This window comes from Theropithecus gelada, chromosome 19 (genome assembly GCF_003255815.1).
Source record: "Theropithecus gelada isolate Dixy chromosome 19, Tgel_1.0, whole genome shotgun sequence".
In the NCBI taxonomy this organism is placed as follows: domain Eukaryota; kingdom Metazoa; phylum Chordata; class Mammalia; order Primates; family Cercopithecidae; genus Theropithecus; species Theropithecus gelada.
This window is the reverse complement of record NC_037687.1, coordinates 14,194,277-14,211,884: the sequence shown is the minus strand read 5'-3', so window position 1 is coordinate 14,211,884 and position 17,608 is coordinate 14,194,277. Positions and strand designations below refer to the sequence as shown.

At 52.1% G+C, this 17,608-nt stretch overlaps 1 protein-coding gene across 3 annotated transcripts in view; it reads right to left on the bottom strand.

Annotated features, from left to right (window-relative positions):
- Positions 1-17,409, bottom strand: part of TECR (trans-2,3-enoyl-CoA reductase) — a 36,946-nt gene extending 19,537 nt beyond the window's left edge. Inside the window, exons 1-2 of one of the 3 annotated variants that reach the window (XM_025369065.1) lie at positions 17,259-17,409; positions 1,895-1,959 (exon numbers count right to left, since the gene is read on the bottom strand). In XM_025369065.1, coding sequence (XP_025224850.1) covers positions 1,895-1,954 — 60 coding nt within the window. In that variant the 5' untranslated portion in view covers positions 1,955-1,959; positions 17,259-17,409. The remainder of the gene's footprint in view (positions 1-1,894; positions 1,960-17,258) is intronic. The other 2 variants (XM_025369066.1, XM_025369064.1) reach the window with 2 other exon arrangements.
- Positions 17,410-17,608: the final 199 nt, after the last annotated feature.

The window sequence follows — 17,608 nt, the reverse complement described above, 5'->3', positions numbered from 1 at the left end:
TAATACATGTTTATGACTGAAGGTTAGCACTAATTACCCTATCACATTGAATTGAAATTTAATTTTTAGGCTGGGTGCAGTGGCTCATGCCTGTAATCCCAGCACTTTGGGAGGCCAAGGTGGGCAGATCACTTGAGGTCAGGAGTTTGAGACCAGCCTGGCCAACATAGTGAAACCCTGTTTCTACCAAAAATACTGAAACTAGCTGGGTGTAGTGGCGTGCATCTGTACAGTCCCAGCTACCTGGGAGGCTAAGATGGGAGAATGGCTTGAACCCGTCCTCAGAGGCAGAGGTTGCAGCAAGCCAAGATTGCGACACTGCACTCCAGGCAGGGCAACAGAGCAAGACTCCGTCTTAAAAAAAAAAAAGAAAAGAAAAAAAGAAATTTAATGTTTAAGAAATATTTCAGTGACCAAAGGTTCTAAGCATAAAAAGAAAACTTCAGGCTAGACATGGTAGTGCATGCAGCCAGGTCGAGATAGTGAGAGCCCTGTTTCTATAATAAATAATTAAGAAAAAGAAAATTTCTTCAGGAGGTTGCTCACTACAACCTCTCCCTCCCGGGTTCAAGCAATTCTCCTGCCTCAGCCTCCCAAGTAGCCAGGATTACAAGCATGTGCCACTGTACCGGCAAATTTTTGTATTTTTAGTAGAGGCAGGGTTTCAGCATGTTGACCAAGCTGGTCTTGAACTCCTGACCTCAAGTGATGTGCCTACCTCGGCCTTCCAAAGTGTTGAAATTACAGGTGTGAGCCACCGCACCTGGCCTAAGGTGGAGTTTTCTTAGAGCAAAAAAAAATCCCAAATCTAGAATTACTTCCGAGTTAGATGCCCAAAAACTTTCACTGCGATCCACGATCGGAAATGTCTGTAATGATTTCCCAGCTGAGTAGCCCCCTAGCCCCACCCCCATGATTTTTCTGAAAGCAGATTTGTGACCACCCCAGGTGCAGCAGGACTCGGTCCCCAGGGACGAGCTAGCCTGGATCACTCCCCCACCTTCCAGGCAGGTCCCCAAGAGTCAAGTGGCATGGCGGGCGTGACCTGGCCAGGGAGGGAGATCAGGGCCCCAACTCCTAGTCCAGCCATGTCCTGGGGGCTCTATGTGGCCCAGAGGAGCTCTGATCAAGCCTTGAATGGAATACTGAGCCACTCAGCTCTGCCTGAGGGCGGCTGCAATTACTTGCTGCGTTGTGACCCATTTCCAATGTTCCTCGGGGACAGCAGGAAGAAGCCGGGGAACCCACACAGCCTTCCCAAGTCGCAGCCCTTTCCCAAGCACAGCAGGGAGGTACTTGTCACACGGAGACTTACAAAGGGCTCAACCGTGTGCAGGGGTGTCTGTCACTCCCAAAAACCTTTTCTGCTAACTGTGCAGTTTGCAGTCGCCATGCAAGCAAGCAACATGGACTGTGCCTCTTGCTGCGCCGGGCCTGCCTGTGCCAGCTGCTGGGCTCGGTGATGAATGGCAGTCAGGCGGGTCTACGTGTGACAGGAGCGTGCGGGCAGTGATCCAGGGCCGGGATATGACAGTGTGCACGACTGAGAGAGGCCATCCTCCCCACCCCCCAGGCTTGCTGGTGCTCAATGGGACGTGAACAAAGCACCTATTACATAATACGGGGTCACGATGTACCAGGCGCTGTGGAGAGGAGACAGCAGGGCAGAGGGCCCAGAGGGCCACAGTGGGTGTGCCCGGGAAGGCCCTGCTGAGGAAATGGGATTTCAGCAGAGGGCCAGCATGAGGCTCCCTGGCGGGGAATGCAAAGGCCCTGGGGTAGCACAGAGCTTTGGGGAAGCGGGTGACACCCGAGGCTGGAACTGAGTAAACTGTAGGGGGAGCAGCTGAGCAGTAGGCTGGAGTGGAGCCAAGACAAGTGCTTTAGGTTTTACCCTTGAGCAATGAGGAATCGCTGGAGGGCCACAGGCTGCTTGGGTTTCTCGAAGAATCATCTCTGCTGGGGACAGAGGAACAGTAGGGGAGCAAATGTGGCTTCAGAGACAGCGGTGAGAGGCTTGGAAACAACCCAGGGCAGAGCAGGTGGCTTGGACCAGGGAGGGAATAGAGGAGGGAAGTAGTGAAAAGGACACCCTAGTTCCTAGATTCTGAGGTGTCACTGGTTCAAAACAAGCCACCTGCCGGGCGTGGTGGCTCATGTCTGTAATCCCAGCACTTTGGGAAACAGAGGCAGGAGGATCACTGGAGCCCGTGAGTTCAAGACCAGCCCAGGCAACATAGCAAGACCCTGTCTCTACAGAAAATTTTTAAATTAGCTGGGCGTTGGCCGGGCGCGGTGGCTCAAGCCTGTAATCCCAGCACTTTGGGAGGCCGAGGCGGGTGGATCACAAGGTCAGGAGATCGAGACTATCCTGGCTAACATGGTGAAACCCCGTCTCTACTAAAAATACAAAAAAAACTAGCCGGGCGCGGTAGCGGGCGCCTGTAGTCCCAGCTACTTAGGAGGCTGAGGCGGGAGAATGGCGTGAACCCGGGGGGCGGAGCTTGCAGTGAGCTGAGATCTGCCCACTGCACTCCAGCCTGGGAGACACAGTGAGACTCCGTCTCAAAAAAAAAAAAAAAAAAAAAAAAAAAAAAAAAATTAGCTGGGCGTGGTGGCATGCACCTGTGGTCTCAGCTACTTGGGAGGCTGGGGCACAAGAATCCCTTGAACCCAGGAGTTGGAGGTTGTAGGGAGCCGTGATCGTGCCACTGCACTCCAGCCTGGCTGACAGAGCGAGACCCTGTCTCAAAAAAAAAAAAAAAAAAAGGAATGGCCAAACTCCACAGCAGCAAAAGATGAGCCAGGTTCAAGGAAGAGCAGAACCCTCCACTACTGTCATCAAGGATATGCTATAAGCTCAGGATCCACGCTCAAAGCCAGACCTGCCAGTCCCGCAGAATGGCTGCACACCCTGAGATCATGCAAGCACCTTTGTCCTCATCAGCTGCAGTGACTTTTGAGGGCAGACATCAATTATGCGGCTGAACGCCTGAACCTGTCCCGTGCTTTGCTCTGTAGGACAGTGGCCTCTAACCAACATTCACATACTCATTCCACAAGTATCCGGAGACCCTCCCCAGGGCCAGGGGTTACAGGGTACAGCCAGGAGCTTACACAAACATGCCTTATCAGAAGGTGCCAAGTGCCGTGTGGAGAACTCAAACATGAGTGGTGATAAGGTGATGAGCACAGCCTGGGTGAGTCAGGGGCAGAGGCCTCTTGGAGGTATTTTGTCACATTCAGACCAAGACCACACAGCCAGCCTCTCCAGAAACCGTCCCCACACCAGTATTTGGATTGGGATTCTCCAGCTCTGTCCTCTGTGGATCCCCCACCCCTGGCTGGGAGACTTCGTTAAAACTATTCTCTGGGCCCGGCGCGTTGGCTCACGCCTGTAATCCTAGCACTTTGGGAGGCTGAGGCGGGAGGATCATTTGAGGTCAGGAATTCGAGACCAGCCTGGCCAACATGGTGAAACTCCGTCTCTACTAAAAATACAAAAATTAGCCGGGCGTGGTGGCGGGCACCTGTAATCCCAGCTACTCAGGAGGCTGAGGCAGGAGAATCGCCTGAACCTAGGAGGTAGAGGTTGCACTGAGCCAAGATCGTGTCATTGCACTCCAGCCTGGGCAACAAAGGGAGACTCCGCAGGGGTGGGGACGATTATCTGAAACAAGTAATATCCCAACAATACACTGTTTCCAACCATACATGTCTCCTCAGGAATTCCAGTATCTGCACACACACCCCCACCCCACCCTCTGCAATCCTCCAACCCCACCCAGCTCCTGAGAAACGTTCATTCAGCAGCTCCACCCACCTGCCCGCCTCCTGAGTTAGACACTTGAGGTGTGTCTGGAGGAACAGCTTCTCCCCACAGGAGCCTCGAGGCTCAGCTCCCTGACTTCAGCCTGTTTCCAGATGGTTCCTGAAGCCCCAGGGCTTGTGTTAACTTCCCACCCCACCCCCAACTTGGCCCTCACCCTGAGGACAAGCCCAGTTCCCACGCTCCGGCCAGTGATCCCTGTTCACTTTCAAATGGGGGAAAAAAAAACAAGAATTTAGAAGGACCCAGGAGACCGCACAAACTCCTGCAGTCTCTCAGGCAGTCTGTGAGTGGCTGCCTCGGCTTACATAAGAGCCTGGTTCGAGCAGGGACAGGGCCAGGTCAGTGTGACACAGCGACAGGGCCACAGAGACGGCCTTCACACCTTGCAGGGCTGGGAAACACTCATGACCCACGTCCAGCCAACCATGGAACTGGGGTGAGTCGGTCTGCTCCCGGTAAACCCCACACGCAATCCACGGTACGCTTCTCAGAATAAGGAGCACGTGCTCTGTGCATTTTCACTACAAACACCATGGTGGCCGGGCACAGTGCCTCAACGCCTATAATCCCAACACTTTGGGAGGCCAAGGCGGGTGGATCACCTGAAGTCAGGAGTTCGAGACCACCTTAGCCAACAGAGCGAAACACCGTTTCTACTAAAAATTAAAAAATTAGCCGCGAGTGGTGCTGGACGCCTGTAATCCCAGCTACTTGGGAGGCTGAGGCAGGAGAATCGATTGAACCCAGGAGGCGGAGGTTGCAGTGAGCCCAGATTGCACCACTGCACTCCAGCCTGGACCACAAAAGTGAAACCCCATCTCAAAAACAAACAAACAAACAAACAAAATACACTATGAGGGTCCCCTAAGGATTTAAAAAATGAACTGCCCTCCAGTAGGGAACCTTTTAGGTAAAATCAGCAGAATGTGGTCGGGCATGGTGTCTCACACTTGTAATCCCAGCACTTTGGGAGGTCAAGGCAGGAGGATCACTTGAGCCCAAGAGTCAGAGACCAGCCTGGGCAATATAACAAGACCCCGTCTCTACTAAAAACAATAATTCATAGGTAACTGAATAAAACAGGAAAGGAACTTTCATTGCCATCAAAATGAGGCAGGGCACAGTGGCTCACGCCGGTAATCTCAGCACTTTGGAAGGCCGAGGTGGGCGGATCACTTGAGGTCAGGAGTTCGAAACCAGCCTGGTGAAACCCTGTCTCTACTACAAATACAAAAAATAAGCCAGGCGTGGTGGCACATTAGCTGGTAATCCCAGCTAATCGGGAGGCTGAGGCAGGAGAATCGCTTGAACCCAGGAGGCGGAGATTGCAGTGACCCAAGATTGCGCCACTGCACTCCAGCCTGGGTGACAAGAGTGAAACTCCATCTCAAAAAAAAAAAAAAAAAAATGAATTGAAGCCCACAGGTCTCTCTGGGTGGCTACGAAGCCCTGCCCTGTCAGCCTCATCCCTCAACGTGGGACATCTGCAAACCCCGGGCTCCATGCCTCTGCACACACCACTCGGTTCCCTCTGCCTAGAACACCATTCTCCTCCCTGGCCCCTGGCCCCAAAGACCTCGACCTTCAGGTCTTGGCTTAAATGAAAAGATCTTGAGGGCAGAGAAAGTGGTTCATTCTTCCCAGAATTCTTAGCATTGGTAAGAGGGAAAAAAACATGTTGGAACGAATGAACTAATGAATAAGTGATGGACTGGAAAAGAGAGGCAGGGCCCCATGACGGGAAAAGGCCTGGACCAGCAGAACCTGCCCACAACCTGTGTGGTGAGGGGCAGGCCCCAGTGTTGTCTTGGCAGCTTCCATCTCAGAAGGGCCCCTGTGCCAGGAGGGTTGAGATGATGGGGAACAGGACAGCCAAGGGCAGGATAGGCCCAGGGCTTGTGGCCAAGAGGCCAGAAGAAGCTGGTTTCCAGCCAGGCACGGTGGCACACACCTAGAATCCCAGAGCTTTGAGAGGCTGAGGCAGGAGATCACTTGAGCCAAGGAATTCAAGACCAGCCTGGGCAACATGGTAAGTCTGTGTCTCTACCAAAAAAATCCTTTAAAAATTAGCCAGGCACTGGCCGAGTATAATGGCTCATGCCTGTAATCCCAGCACTTCGGGAGGCCGAGGTGGGCAGATCACTTGAGCTCAGGAGTTCAAGACCAGCCTGGCCCACATGGTGAAACCCTGTTTCTACTAAAAATATCAAAATTAGCCATGTGTGGCCTGTAGTCCCAGTTACTCAGGAGGCTGAGGCAAAAGAATGGCTTGAAACCGGAAGGCGGAAGTTGCAGTGAGTCGAGATCATTCCACTGCACTACAGCCTGGGCAAAAGCAACACTCCATCTCAAAACATAAATAAAGAAATAAATAAAATAACAGTCAGACATAGTGGTACATGCACCTGCAGTCCCAGCTACTTGGGAGGCCGAGGCGGGCAGATCACTTAAGATCAAGAATTCAAGGCCATCCTGGCCAACATGGTGAAACCTCAATACAAAAATACAAAAATTGTGGCCAGGCATGGTGGCTCATGCCTGTAATCCCAGCACTTTGGGAGGCCGAGGCAGGTGGATCACCTGTGGTCAGGAGCTCAAGACCAGTTTGGCCAACACAGTGAAACCCCATCTGTACTAAAAATACAAAAATCGGCCGGGAGCAGTGGCTCACGCCTGTAATCCCAGCACTTTGGGAGGCTGAGGCGGGCAGATCACAAGGTCAGGAGATCGAGACCATCCTGGCTAACACAGTGAAACCCCATCTCTACTAAAAATACAAAAAAATTAGCCAGGCGAGGTGGCATGCGCCTGTAGTCCCAGCTGCTGGGGAGGCTGAGGCAGGAGAATGGCGTGAACCCAGGAGGCAGAGCTTGCAGTGAGCTGAGATTGCACCACTGCACTCCAGCCTGGGTGACAGAGCAAGACTCTGTCTCAAAAAAAAAAAAAAAAATTAGGGGGGTATGGTGGTGGGCACCAGTAATCCCAGCTACTCAAAAGGCTGAGGCAGGAGAATGCTTGAACCCCAGAGGTGGAGGTTGCAGAGAGCCAAGATCGCACCACTGCACTCCAGTCTAGGCGACAGAGCAAGACTCTGCCTCCAAAAAATATATTTTTTAATAAATAAATAAAAATACAAAAACTAGCCAGGCATGGTGGCAGGCACCTGTAGTCCCAGCTACTCAGGAGGCTGAGGCAGGAAAATCCCTTGAACCTGGGAGGTAGAGGTTGCAGTGAGACGAGATCCCACCACTGCACTCCAGCCTGGGCAACAGGGCAGGACTCCGTCTCAGAAAAAAAAAAAAGAAAGAAAGAAAATGCAACCCAACCCAAGCCCAGAAGGGCTGCGAAGGAGATGAGCGGGGTGGCGGGGTGACAGGCAAGGGGATGGACTCTAGATTGGATGGCCAAGGAAGGTCTCTCTGGGGGACATGGAAGCTGAGTGCTCGGTAACAGGAAGGGCCAGGCGTGAGAAAAGCAGAAGGAACGGCATCGGGGGCCGAGGGAACAGCATGTACTCAGGGCAGGAACGTGGCTTTGGGTATCTGCAGAGATGAAAGACAGTAGCGCAGTGACAAGTGAGGAAAGCAGGGGACAGATGACAAGAAGCCTCTGAGGGAGGGTTCTGAGTCATGGCACACTAAGATCCTCTCACTCACAGGCAAAAAGGCCTTCTGCCTGTGGCTGGGTGAGGGACAGCAAGCCAGGAGGGAGCAGGAACAGAAGCAGCATGCTCCTACTGAGGCAGCTGTGATAGGCACCTGGTGGCCAGACTGTCTTCCAGCCTCCATTTCTGGGATGATTCTTTGTCATAAGAGATCAAAAACTGGCTCTGAGTGTGTGGTGACTTCCCCAAGGGTCTTCCTATGAGGAAAAAAAGAGCTGATCATCTCAAAGTGTGACTTGTGGCCAGGTGCAGTGGCTCACGCCTGTAATCCCAGTACTTTCGGAGGCCAGGGCAGGCAGATAACGAGGTCAGGAGATTGAGACCATCCTGGCTAACACGGTGAAAACCCGTCTCCACTAAAAATGCAAAAAATGAGCCAGGCATGGTGGCGGGCGCCTGTAGTCCCAGCTACTCGGGAGGCTGAGGCAGGAGAATGGCGTGAACCTGGGAGGTGGAGCTTGCAGTGAGCCGAGATCGCATCAATGCACTCCAGCCTGGGCGACAGAGCGAGACTCTGTCACACACACACACAAAAAATGTGACTTGCATAGTGTGTGACATTATATCAAAACCGAGGCACTGGCATCTGGGTTTCTTCCTCTATCTTCTGGGCATATATTTGGCATCAGTCTGTCTCCTGGCACCTGGTGGACCTTCTTCATTAAGTTATGAGGCCTTTCTCAGCCAGGCGCGGTGGCGCGCCTGTAATCCCAGCACTTTGGGAGGCCGTGGCGGGTGGATCACGAGGCCCGGAGTTCAAGACCAGCCTGGCCAAGATGGTGAAACCCTGTCTCTACTAAAAATACAAAAATTAGCCAGGCACAGTGGCGCACGCCTGTAATCCCAGCTACCTGGGAGGCTAAGGCAGGAGAATCGTTTGAACCCAGGAAGCGGAGGTTGTAGTGAGCCGAGATTACGCCACTGCACTCCAGCCTGGTCACAGAGTGAGACTCCATCTCAAAAAAAAAAAAAAAAAAAAAGTTTTGAGGCCTTCCAAAGAGGTCAGATGCCAAAAGCATCTCAGGCAGCCCTGGAGATGCCGACCTGTCCTTACCTGCCTAACGTGGGTCCCTCTCTGCTTAATGATGTTTACCCTGCCTGTGGGCCACGAAGCCTGCTGGGAACTTCACACTCCCCCACAGGCCTCCAGGTGTCCTTATCCTGGTCTCACAGGTGACAAAACTGAAGCTTAGGTTAAGTCACTGTCCCAAGGGCAGAGTGGGTGGCCTCCAAGTCCTTTACCACCACCACACGCTTCATTCTTCCCCCAGTGCACGACCCACAGCAAAGCCCACTCTGGTTCTAAAAGAATCCCAGCTCTGCTACCCACTAGCTGTGGACAAGTCGCTTCACCTTCTGCGTCTCAGTTTCTCCATCAGTCAAGTAGAGATAAGAACAGCATCTATTTCTTATGTTTAGTATGACAGTTAGATATGTTACTAGATAAGAAGCACTGACACTGCGGGGCGCCGTGGCTCATGCCTGTAATCCCAACATTTTGGGAGGCTGAGCTGGGTGGATCACCTGAGGTCAGGCGTTTCAGACCAGCCTGGCCAACATGGTGAAACGCCGTGTCTACTAAAAATACAAAAATTGGCCGGGTGTGGTGGCATGCGCCTGTAATCCCAGCTACTCGGGAGGCTGAGGCAGGAGAACTGCTTGAACCCGGGAGGCGGAGGTTGCAGTGAGCCAAGATCACGCCATTGCACTCCAGCCTAGGGGACAAGAGCGAGACTTCGTCTCAAAAAAAGAAAAAAAAGGCCGGGCGCGGTGGCTCAAGCCTGTAATCCCTGCACTTTGGGAGGCCGAGACGGGTGGATCACGAGGTCAGGAGATCGAGACCATCCTGGCTAACACGGTGAAACCCCGTCTCTACTAAAAAATACAAAAAACTAGCCGGGCGAAGTGGCGGGCGCCTGTGGTCCCAGCTACTCGGGAGGCTGAGGCAGGAGAATGGCGTAAACCCGGGAGGCGGAGCTTGCAGTGAGCTGAGATCCCACCACCGCACTCCAGCCTGGGCGACAGAGCCAGACTCAGTCTCAAAAAAAAAAAAAAAGAAAAAAGAAAAAAAAAAACCCACTTAGAATTAAGCACTATATTCACCGTAATTTACTAGGACGATTACTATGTTCTGGCTGCTGCAGGAAATGTCCCAGGTATTAAAATATTCTCAGCTGCCACTGTCAATATCAGCAAGAAGGTGTTAAGACTCGGCCTGAACTTGACCAACTAGCTCAAGGTCTCTGGCCTTTCTCACGCAGCCAGACTTGTCAGTGAAAGTGCAGGATTCCCGACCAAACTCAACCACCTTATCAGAGCTGCAAGGCCTTTCCAAGCACCGCCCTTACTCAAGGCTGTCAAACCTCCTCTGATCTCAGGAACCAGACAGTCCAGAGGGCTTTGCTGGGCCCAGCTGGTGGAGCCTCTAAACCCACCTGGGTGCGGCTGAAATAGCTACTCCACCTGGCACACACCAAAGCCCACCACTCATCCCATCCCACTTTCTTGCTACTCGGTCCCGTCTCCCCCTCCCGGGTCCCACGGCTTTCTCCTTGCCCCGCCTCCTCTTCCTGATCCCCACCTCTTCCTCCACAGCCTCGCCTCCCCATCCCTGGCCCCGCCTCTCACATCCCGGCCCCGCCTCCTCCACCTCAGCCCTGCCCCCTCCTCCTCCGGACCTGCCTCTTCCACCTCGGCCCTGCCTCCTCCTCCTCCTCAGGACACGCCTTTTCCTGCTCAGCTCTGCCTCCCACTCCTCGGGACCCGCCTCCCCCTCCTCGGCACCCGCCTCCCGCTCCTCGGCACCCTTCCCCTTCCTCAAGCTCCGCCTCCTCGGCCCCGCCTCCCCACATCTGCCCTACTGTGTCCAGAGGTGAGTAGGGTTACACTACTTGTCAAATGTTAGCTGCTGCAAGGTGCTGCACCATGCTGAGGCTTTCCAGGCATGTATCTGCTCATCCAATGTTCACTAGACCAAGAACCCCTTCAAACAATAATAACCCTGGGATGCAGGGACAACTAACCCGGTCAATATGAACATCCGGCAGGAGACAGGAAGGGGCTTGAGCTGTAGCGCTTGCCACTTTCCGTGGTGTAAATACCCTACCTGTGACTTAGCGATGTCAGCCTGCTATCCCTGAACACAGAGTTGGGAAGATGCACACCATCAGACAATGTGAGCCGGGTCTCGCACACCGAGGTGTCATTTTATGGATGAAAAAGCTAGGTCAAGGTAAGCCGTGGGAGTTCACACCTGTAACCCCAACTCTTTGGGAGGTCAATGTGGGGGGATCACTTAAGGTCAGGAGTTCGAGACCAGCCTGGCCAATATGGTGAAACCCCATCTCTACTAAAAATACAAAAATTAGCCAGGCGTGGCGGTGGGTGCCTGTAAACCCAGCTACTCAGGAGACTGAGGCAGGAGAATCACTTGAACCCGGGAGGCAGAGGTTGCAGTGAGCCAAGATGGCACCACTGCACTCCAGCCTGGGCAACAGAGGGGGTACTCTGTCTCAGGAAAAAAAAAGAAAAATACAACTAGCTCAAGAGGCTAAAGAACTTGCCCATGGGCTCCAAACCTTGTCAGTGGCAGTTAAGCATATGAGCCCAGCACTGATCCAAAGCCCGCCGGCACTGCCACCTTCCCAGTATCAATCATCAATACTGCCCAACCCAAAGGGGAACTGGCCTGCAGCCCTGGAAAAGGCCGCCTTCTCTGGGTCTCAGGTCCCTCATCTGTAACTTTACAGAAATTAAACAAGAAAAATTCCCTCAAACCTGGGGCTCTGAGATTCTGAGTGCCTACAGCAGAGAAATTGCCTAAGTACAAAGCTACGTCCAGGGGAACAGAAGGGACTCCACCAGGAGAATCTGCCCAGTGAGTCACCATCTGCTCAAAGCAAGAAGCCTGCAGGAAAATCTGAAAAGCCTAAGTTCCTCCCCAACCCCCTCAGGAATCTGGCCTGAGTCCGGCTAATATAGGAAAGGTCTTTATAGTTCACCACAGCTCAAGGCTCGCCACTTTGTTTTTTTGTTTTGTTTTTTTGAGACAGACTCACTCTGTTGCCCAGGCTGGAGTGCAGTGGCACAATCTCGGCTCACTGCAACCTCTACCTCCCAGGTTCAAACGAATTCTCCTGCCTCAGTCCCCCGAGTACCTGTGATTACAGGTGCGCGCCATGATACCCTGCTAATTTTTATATTTTTATTGGAGACGGGGTTTTGCCATGTTGGCCACGCTAGTCTCGTGGCCTCAGGTGATTCTCCTGCCTCAGCCTCCCAACGTGCTGGGATTACAAGCGTGAACCACCGCACCCAGCCAAGGCTCATCACTCTCAATCCTGCCTTTACTCCAAGGGGCAGCCCATCTGATTTTAGGACAGAGATCCTCTCCCAGCAGTCCACACTGACCCGCAGCACCTCACCCTCCCTTCAGGGATGCTCTGTCCTCTGAACATAGCAGGACAGCATCAGCAGAGAAGCCATCAGCGTGGAGAAAACTAGAGTCAGACAAACCCAGGTTCAGCTCCCCAGCTTCCAGGCTCTGTGACCTTGACCAGCTGAGTTTACCTCTCTGAGCTTGAGCTGCATTATCTGTAAAGTGGAACACTAGTTCCCATCCGATCAGGTGCTAATAAGACTCACCCCTGGGCGAGGCGCAGTGGCTCACACCTATAATCCCAGCACTTTGGGACACCAAGGCAGGAGGATCGCTTGAGCCCAGGAGTTCGAGACCAGCCTGGACTAACATGGTGGAACCCCATCTCTACTAAAACTACAAAAATTAGCCGGGCGTGGTGGCATGCGCCTATAATAACATCTACTTGGGAGGCTGAGGCAGGAAAATCACTTGAACTGGGGAGGTGGAAGTTGCAGTGAGCTGAGATCGCGCCACTGCACTCCAGCCTGGGTGACAGAGGGAGACTCCGTCTCAACAAAAAAAAAAAAGCAAGCATCCTAAATGCGGGTTGTGGGGACCCCAAGAGGCTGAGGCTTCCTCACCTCTGGGTACTCAGCTGCGGGAAACAGGCAGAGACCTGAACAGCTGGAGGCTGAAGAGACTGATTTTCTCTGGAATTAACAGGCTCATTTACAAGATGTAGTGGCTGTTTTTCCAGTTGCTACTGGGCTCATTGCTTTGAGTCTCATCAGCAGTGGCAAAAACAGCAATAAAATACGTACGTACATACATACATACACACACACACACACACACACACACACACACACACTACTGTGTCCTAGGATAAGCAGTTCGCTTACCGACCTAGCTCTGACCCCAAGACAATGCCAAGGCCTGCTCTGGCATTCTAAGAGGAGGGTTTCAGCCAAGGCCTGGAGGTGACCTGTTCTAGCTAGAGGCTTCACCTCAATCAGGCCACAGAATGGATAACTTTTCCTCTCAGATCAGATGAGATTTGGCAGTGATATGAGGCTACTATGGAAACAGCCACCAATCTCCCCTCCTGCTGGGATCCCAACTGCCATGATATCAGTCCTCAGCCAGACATTAATTCATTGTGTGACAGTCAGCACGTCCTGCACCCCTCTGGGCGTTACCTCTATCAACTGTAACTTGTACTTCATAACCTCCAAGGTCTCTCCAGGAGCCAAGAAAGTCTTTTGAAGGGGGCTAACCTCTCAGTGGACAAGAGACTGCTTGAGGGTGGGAGGATGGATTTAGTCCCAAGCAGAAATAGATTCTTTTTTTTTTTTTTTTGAGACAGAGTCTCGCTCTTGTCACCCAGGCTGGAGTGTAATGGCGCAATTTCAGCTCACTGCAACCTCCGCCTCCCGAGTTCAAGTGATTCTCCTGCCTCAGCCTCCCAAGTAGCTGGGATTACAGGCGCCCACCACCACACCTGGCTAATTTTTGGTTTTTTATTTTTTTTTTGAGACGGAGTCTTGCTCTGTCTCCCAAGCTGGAGTGCAGTGGCACGATCTTAGCTCACTGCAAGCTCCACCTCCCGGGTTCACGCCATTCTCCTGCCTCAGCCTCCCGAGTAGCTGGGACTATAGGTGCCCACCACTACGACCAGCTAATTTTTTGTATTTTTAGTAGAGATAGGGTTTCACCGTGTTAGCCAGGATGGTCTCGATCTCCTGACCTCATGATCCGCCTGCCTCAGCCTCCCAAAGTGCTGGGATTACAGGCGTGAGCCACTGCGCCCAGCCTAATATGTGTATTTTTAGTGGAAATGGGGTTTCATTATGTTGGCCAGGCTGGTCTCGAACTCCTGACCTCACGTGATCTGCCCACCTTGGCCTCCCAAAGTGCTGGGATTACAGGCATAAGCCACTGTGCCCAGCTGAAATATATCCTTTATTTATTATTACCTTTTTAAAACGGAGTCTCGCTGTGTCACCCAGGCTGGAGTACAGTGGCGTGATCTTGGCTCACTGCAACTCCGCCTCCCAGGTTCACGTGATTCTCATTCCTCAGCCTCTGAGCCAGTAGCTGGAACTACAGGCACGCGCCACCATGCCCGGCTAATTTTTTTGTTTTTAGTAGAGACGAGGTTTCACCACGTTGACTAGGTTGGTCTCGAACTCCTGATCTCGAGTGATTCACCCGCCTCAGCCTCCCAAAGTGCTGGGATTACAGGCATGAGCCACCTCGCCCGGCCAGAAATGCATTCTTTGATGTAGATAAACCTTTTCTCAAATTGCCTGTTAAATGTGAGTGAAAGCATCTTTTCTATTTTTATTCATCTATAATAAACACACGCAGTTAAACTAATCTGCTTGCTATGCAATCCGCTAGGCCGGGAGACAACTGCTTCTCCCACCCAGAAGCCCTGTCGCTATCGCCTCCATGGGTACGTGGCAAAGGTTGGTAGAGAATAACAAAGAACACAGCAAAATTATTAATTTATTATTTTCCTCCAAGGTCACTTTGAACAGTGAGTTTGAAGCTTCCCCCCCTTTTTTTTTTTCTTTTGACACAGACTGTCACTCTCTTGTTCAAGCTGGAGTGTAGTGGCATGATCTCAGCTCACTGCAACCTCTGCCTCCAAGTAGCTGAGATTACAGGCGTGTGCCACAACACCCGGCTCAATTTTGTATTTTTAGTAGAGACGAGGTTTCTCCATGTTGGCCAGGCTGGTCTCGAACTCCTGACCTCAAGTGATCCAGCCACCTCAGCCTACCAAAGTGCTCAATTACAGGCGTGAGCCACCATGCCTGGCCAAAGCTCCCCCTTCTTTCTGGGAGAGAAAAGGATTAAGTATGGTAGAGCATATTCTCCAGTCCAAGTCTTGGGCCTCAGGCTGTGCCCAGCTTCCTGAAACAAAAGCGCTCACCCCCAGGGTGCTCAGAGGCCTACTTTATCTGACTGTTAACTAGCAAAACTAAACCAGCTACATTTTGCAAAATGCCATATGGATGTTCCAAACTGCATGTTTCAAGCTGGACGTGGTGGCTTTTTTTTTTTTTTTCTTGAAACAGGGTCTCTGTTGCCAAGGCTGGAGTGCGGTGGCCTGATTTCTGGGCTCCCTGCAGCCTCAACCTCTTGGGCTCAAGCCATCCTCCTGCCTCAGCCTCCCGAGTAGCTGAGACTACAGTAGTGGGACTACAGGTTTAGACACAGAGTTTGAGAGGGGAACCCATATCAGAACTTTATTCTAGAATGAAAACGTAAATGACATATTAGAGATTATTGAATACAAACCTCCTCATTATTGATACAATGTCAAAAATTACAGGATTTCTGAGTTAAAGGCTTCTAAGGGGCCAGGCACAGGGGCTCACGCCTGTAATCCCAGGACTTTGAGAGGCCAAGGTGGGTGGATCACCTGAGGTCGGGGGTTCGAGACCAGCCTGACCAACATGGAGAAACCCCGTCTCTACTAAAAATACAAAATTAGCCGGGCGTGGTGGCTCATGCTTGTAATTCCGGCTACTCAGGAGGCTGAGGCAGGAGAATCACTTGAACCTGGGAGGTGAAGGTTACTTGAATCTGGAAGGTGGAGGTTGCAGTGAGCCGAGATCACGCCACTGCACTCCAGCCTGCGCAACAAGAGTGAAACTCTGTCTAAAAACAAAAAACAAAAAAACAAAGGCTTCAAAGGATTGTGGGTAAATTTCCAAAAATAACAACAATAAAGAGGGCAGAGGTAGTAATATTCAACTTGTGAATAAAAACAGCCAAGCGTGCTAGCTCACACCTGTAATCCCACTACTTTGGGAGGCCGAGGCGGGCGAATCACTTGAGGTCAGGAGTTTGAGGCCAGCCTGGCCAACATGGTGAAACCCCCGTCTCTACTAAAAATACAAAAAATTAGCCGGGCATGGGGGCAGGCACCTGTAATCCTAGCTATTCGGGAGGCCGAGGCAGGAGAATCGCTTAAACCCAGAAGGCGGAGGTTGCAGTGGGCCAAGATCGCGCCATTGCACTCCAGCCCGGGCAGTAAGACCGAAACTCTGTCTCCAGAAAGAAAAAAAAAAAAAAATTCCTTCTACGTATCCAGGGTACCTAGAGTAGTCAATTCATTGAGACGGAAAGCAGAAGGGTGGTTGCCAGAGGCGGAGGTGAAGAGGAATGGGGAATTAGAATTTAATGGCTACACCTTCTGTTTTGCAAGATGCAAAGAGTTCTGGAGATGGGTGGTGGGGATGGTTGTACAACAACGTGAATGTTCTTAATGCCACTGAACTGTACACTTAAACATAGTTAAGATGGTAACTTTTATGTGTATTTTGCCAGAATTTTTTAAAGTGGAGGGGAAGTGAGAAACAAGAAATCGCTCGACCTGCTGTTTTTCGTTTGAGGACCAGCATGGCATAGTGGCTAGGAACTAAGACCTTGGCGTCCTGAGTTCTCCTATCTGTTTTGCATTTACTAGCAAGGGGCCTCTGAACAAGTCACTTGATATCTCTGAGACTTTATTCATCCTTACAAACAGGAGTAATAATAGTTCTTATACAAGGTAACAGAATCTCACCAGCACAACAGTAAGCACTTGCTAAATTGTTCTTATTTTGAATTCTGGTAACAAATTTTATTATTTGATGATAGTTACTTAAAAGTCAGCAATAATTCAGGGACAATTGGTTGAATTATTAATATCATATTATCATCTAGGGCGATAAGCACATCAAACGGCTTCGTTTTAGGGGGAAAAGTGACCCAAGTTAGGAGTCAGAAGACATGGGCTTCAAGAGTGGCTGTGCGTGGTAGATTTCTCCTTGATGACACCCAAGGGTTGACGGAGATGACCTTAGATAACCAGAAAGCAAGATCGGCTTCGCTGCTCTGCGAAAGCCAGCAGTGGAGCTGCACCTCCCTCACCGCCTAAGTCTCCCGGGAACGTCCCGGGCGAGGGAAGGGGTCCAAAGGTCGTACATAAAGACTGATTGCAAAGCCCCTTCCTACGCTGGTGGCGGCAGCGTGGCGCAAGATTTGTGCAAGACTCCCTCGGATTGGGAGCAAGGGTCCCGCACCTTCGTGGCTCCCATGACAAAGTCGGCAACTCAGCCCGCCGGGGGAGCTACAAGGAACCTGCAAGCGTCCCAGCCCCTGCAGAGACCCCCCCAAAAAAAGCACCCCCAAAACAGCCTGGGTTGCAGATTTATAAATACCTCCTCCGCACATGCGCATTGGAATTTACGAGTGGCCCGGGGCGCAACGCTTGCCCAATGCGCCTGCGCCGTCCGACTCTTCCTTCGGGGCACAGGACCAGAAAGTGGGGTCCCGTGGTCCCGCAAAGAAGGAAAAAGAATGGGTCAGCAGTGGCCACACGGTCCCTGTTTCTCGCTTCTTACCTCGTAGTGCTTCATGGCTCCCTCCCACGGCGGCTACTGCTCCGCGGCTGCTGCTGCCGAACTGCGCGGCACAGCACAGGATACCCAGAGCGCTCGCGACCGCTGCGCTAGACTAAACGCGGCTCTGCGTCCGCCCCGCCCCCCCGGCCGCGCGCGCCCCGTCGGCCAATCAGGGCACGAGGCGCCCACCTTCGCCCCTTCTCCTTGGGGCCCGTCCGAACCAAGACTAGGGCTAGCACCAGGGGATTGACCAATCAGCTTGCGAGAGCCACTGAAGGGGGCGTAGCGCCTGTAGGAGGGGCTAAAGAGAAGGGGCTTGACCATCCGCCAATCCAAAGGAGGCCTCTGCG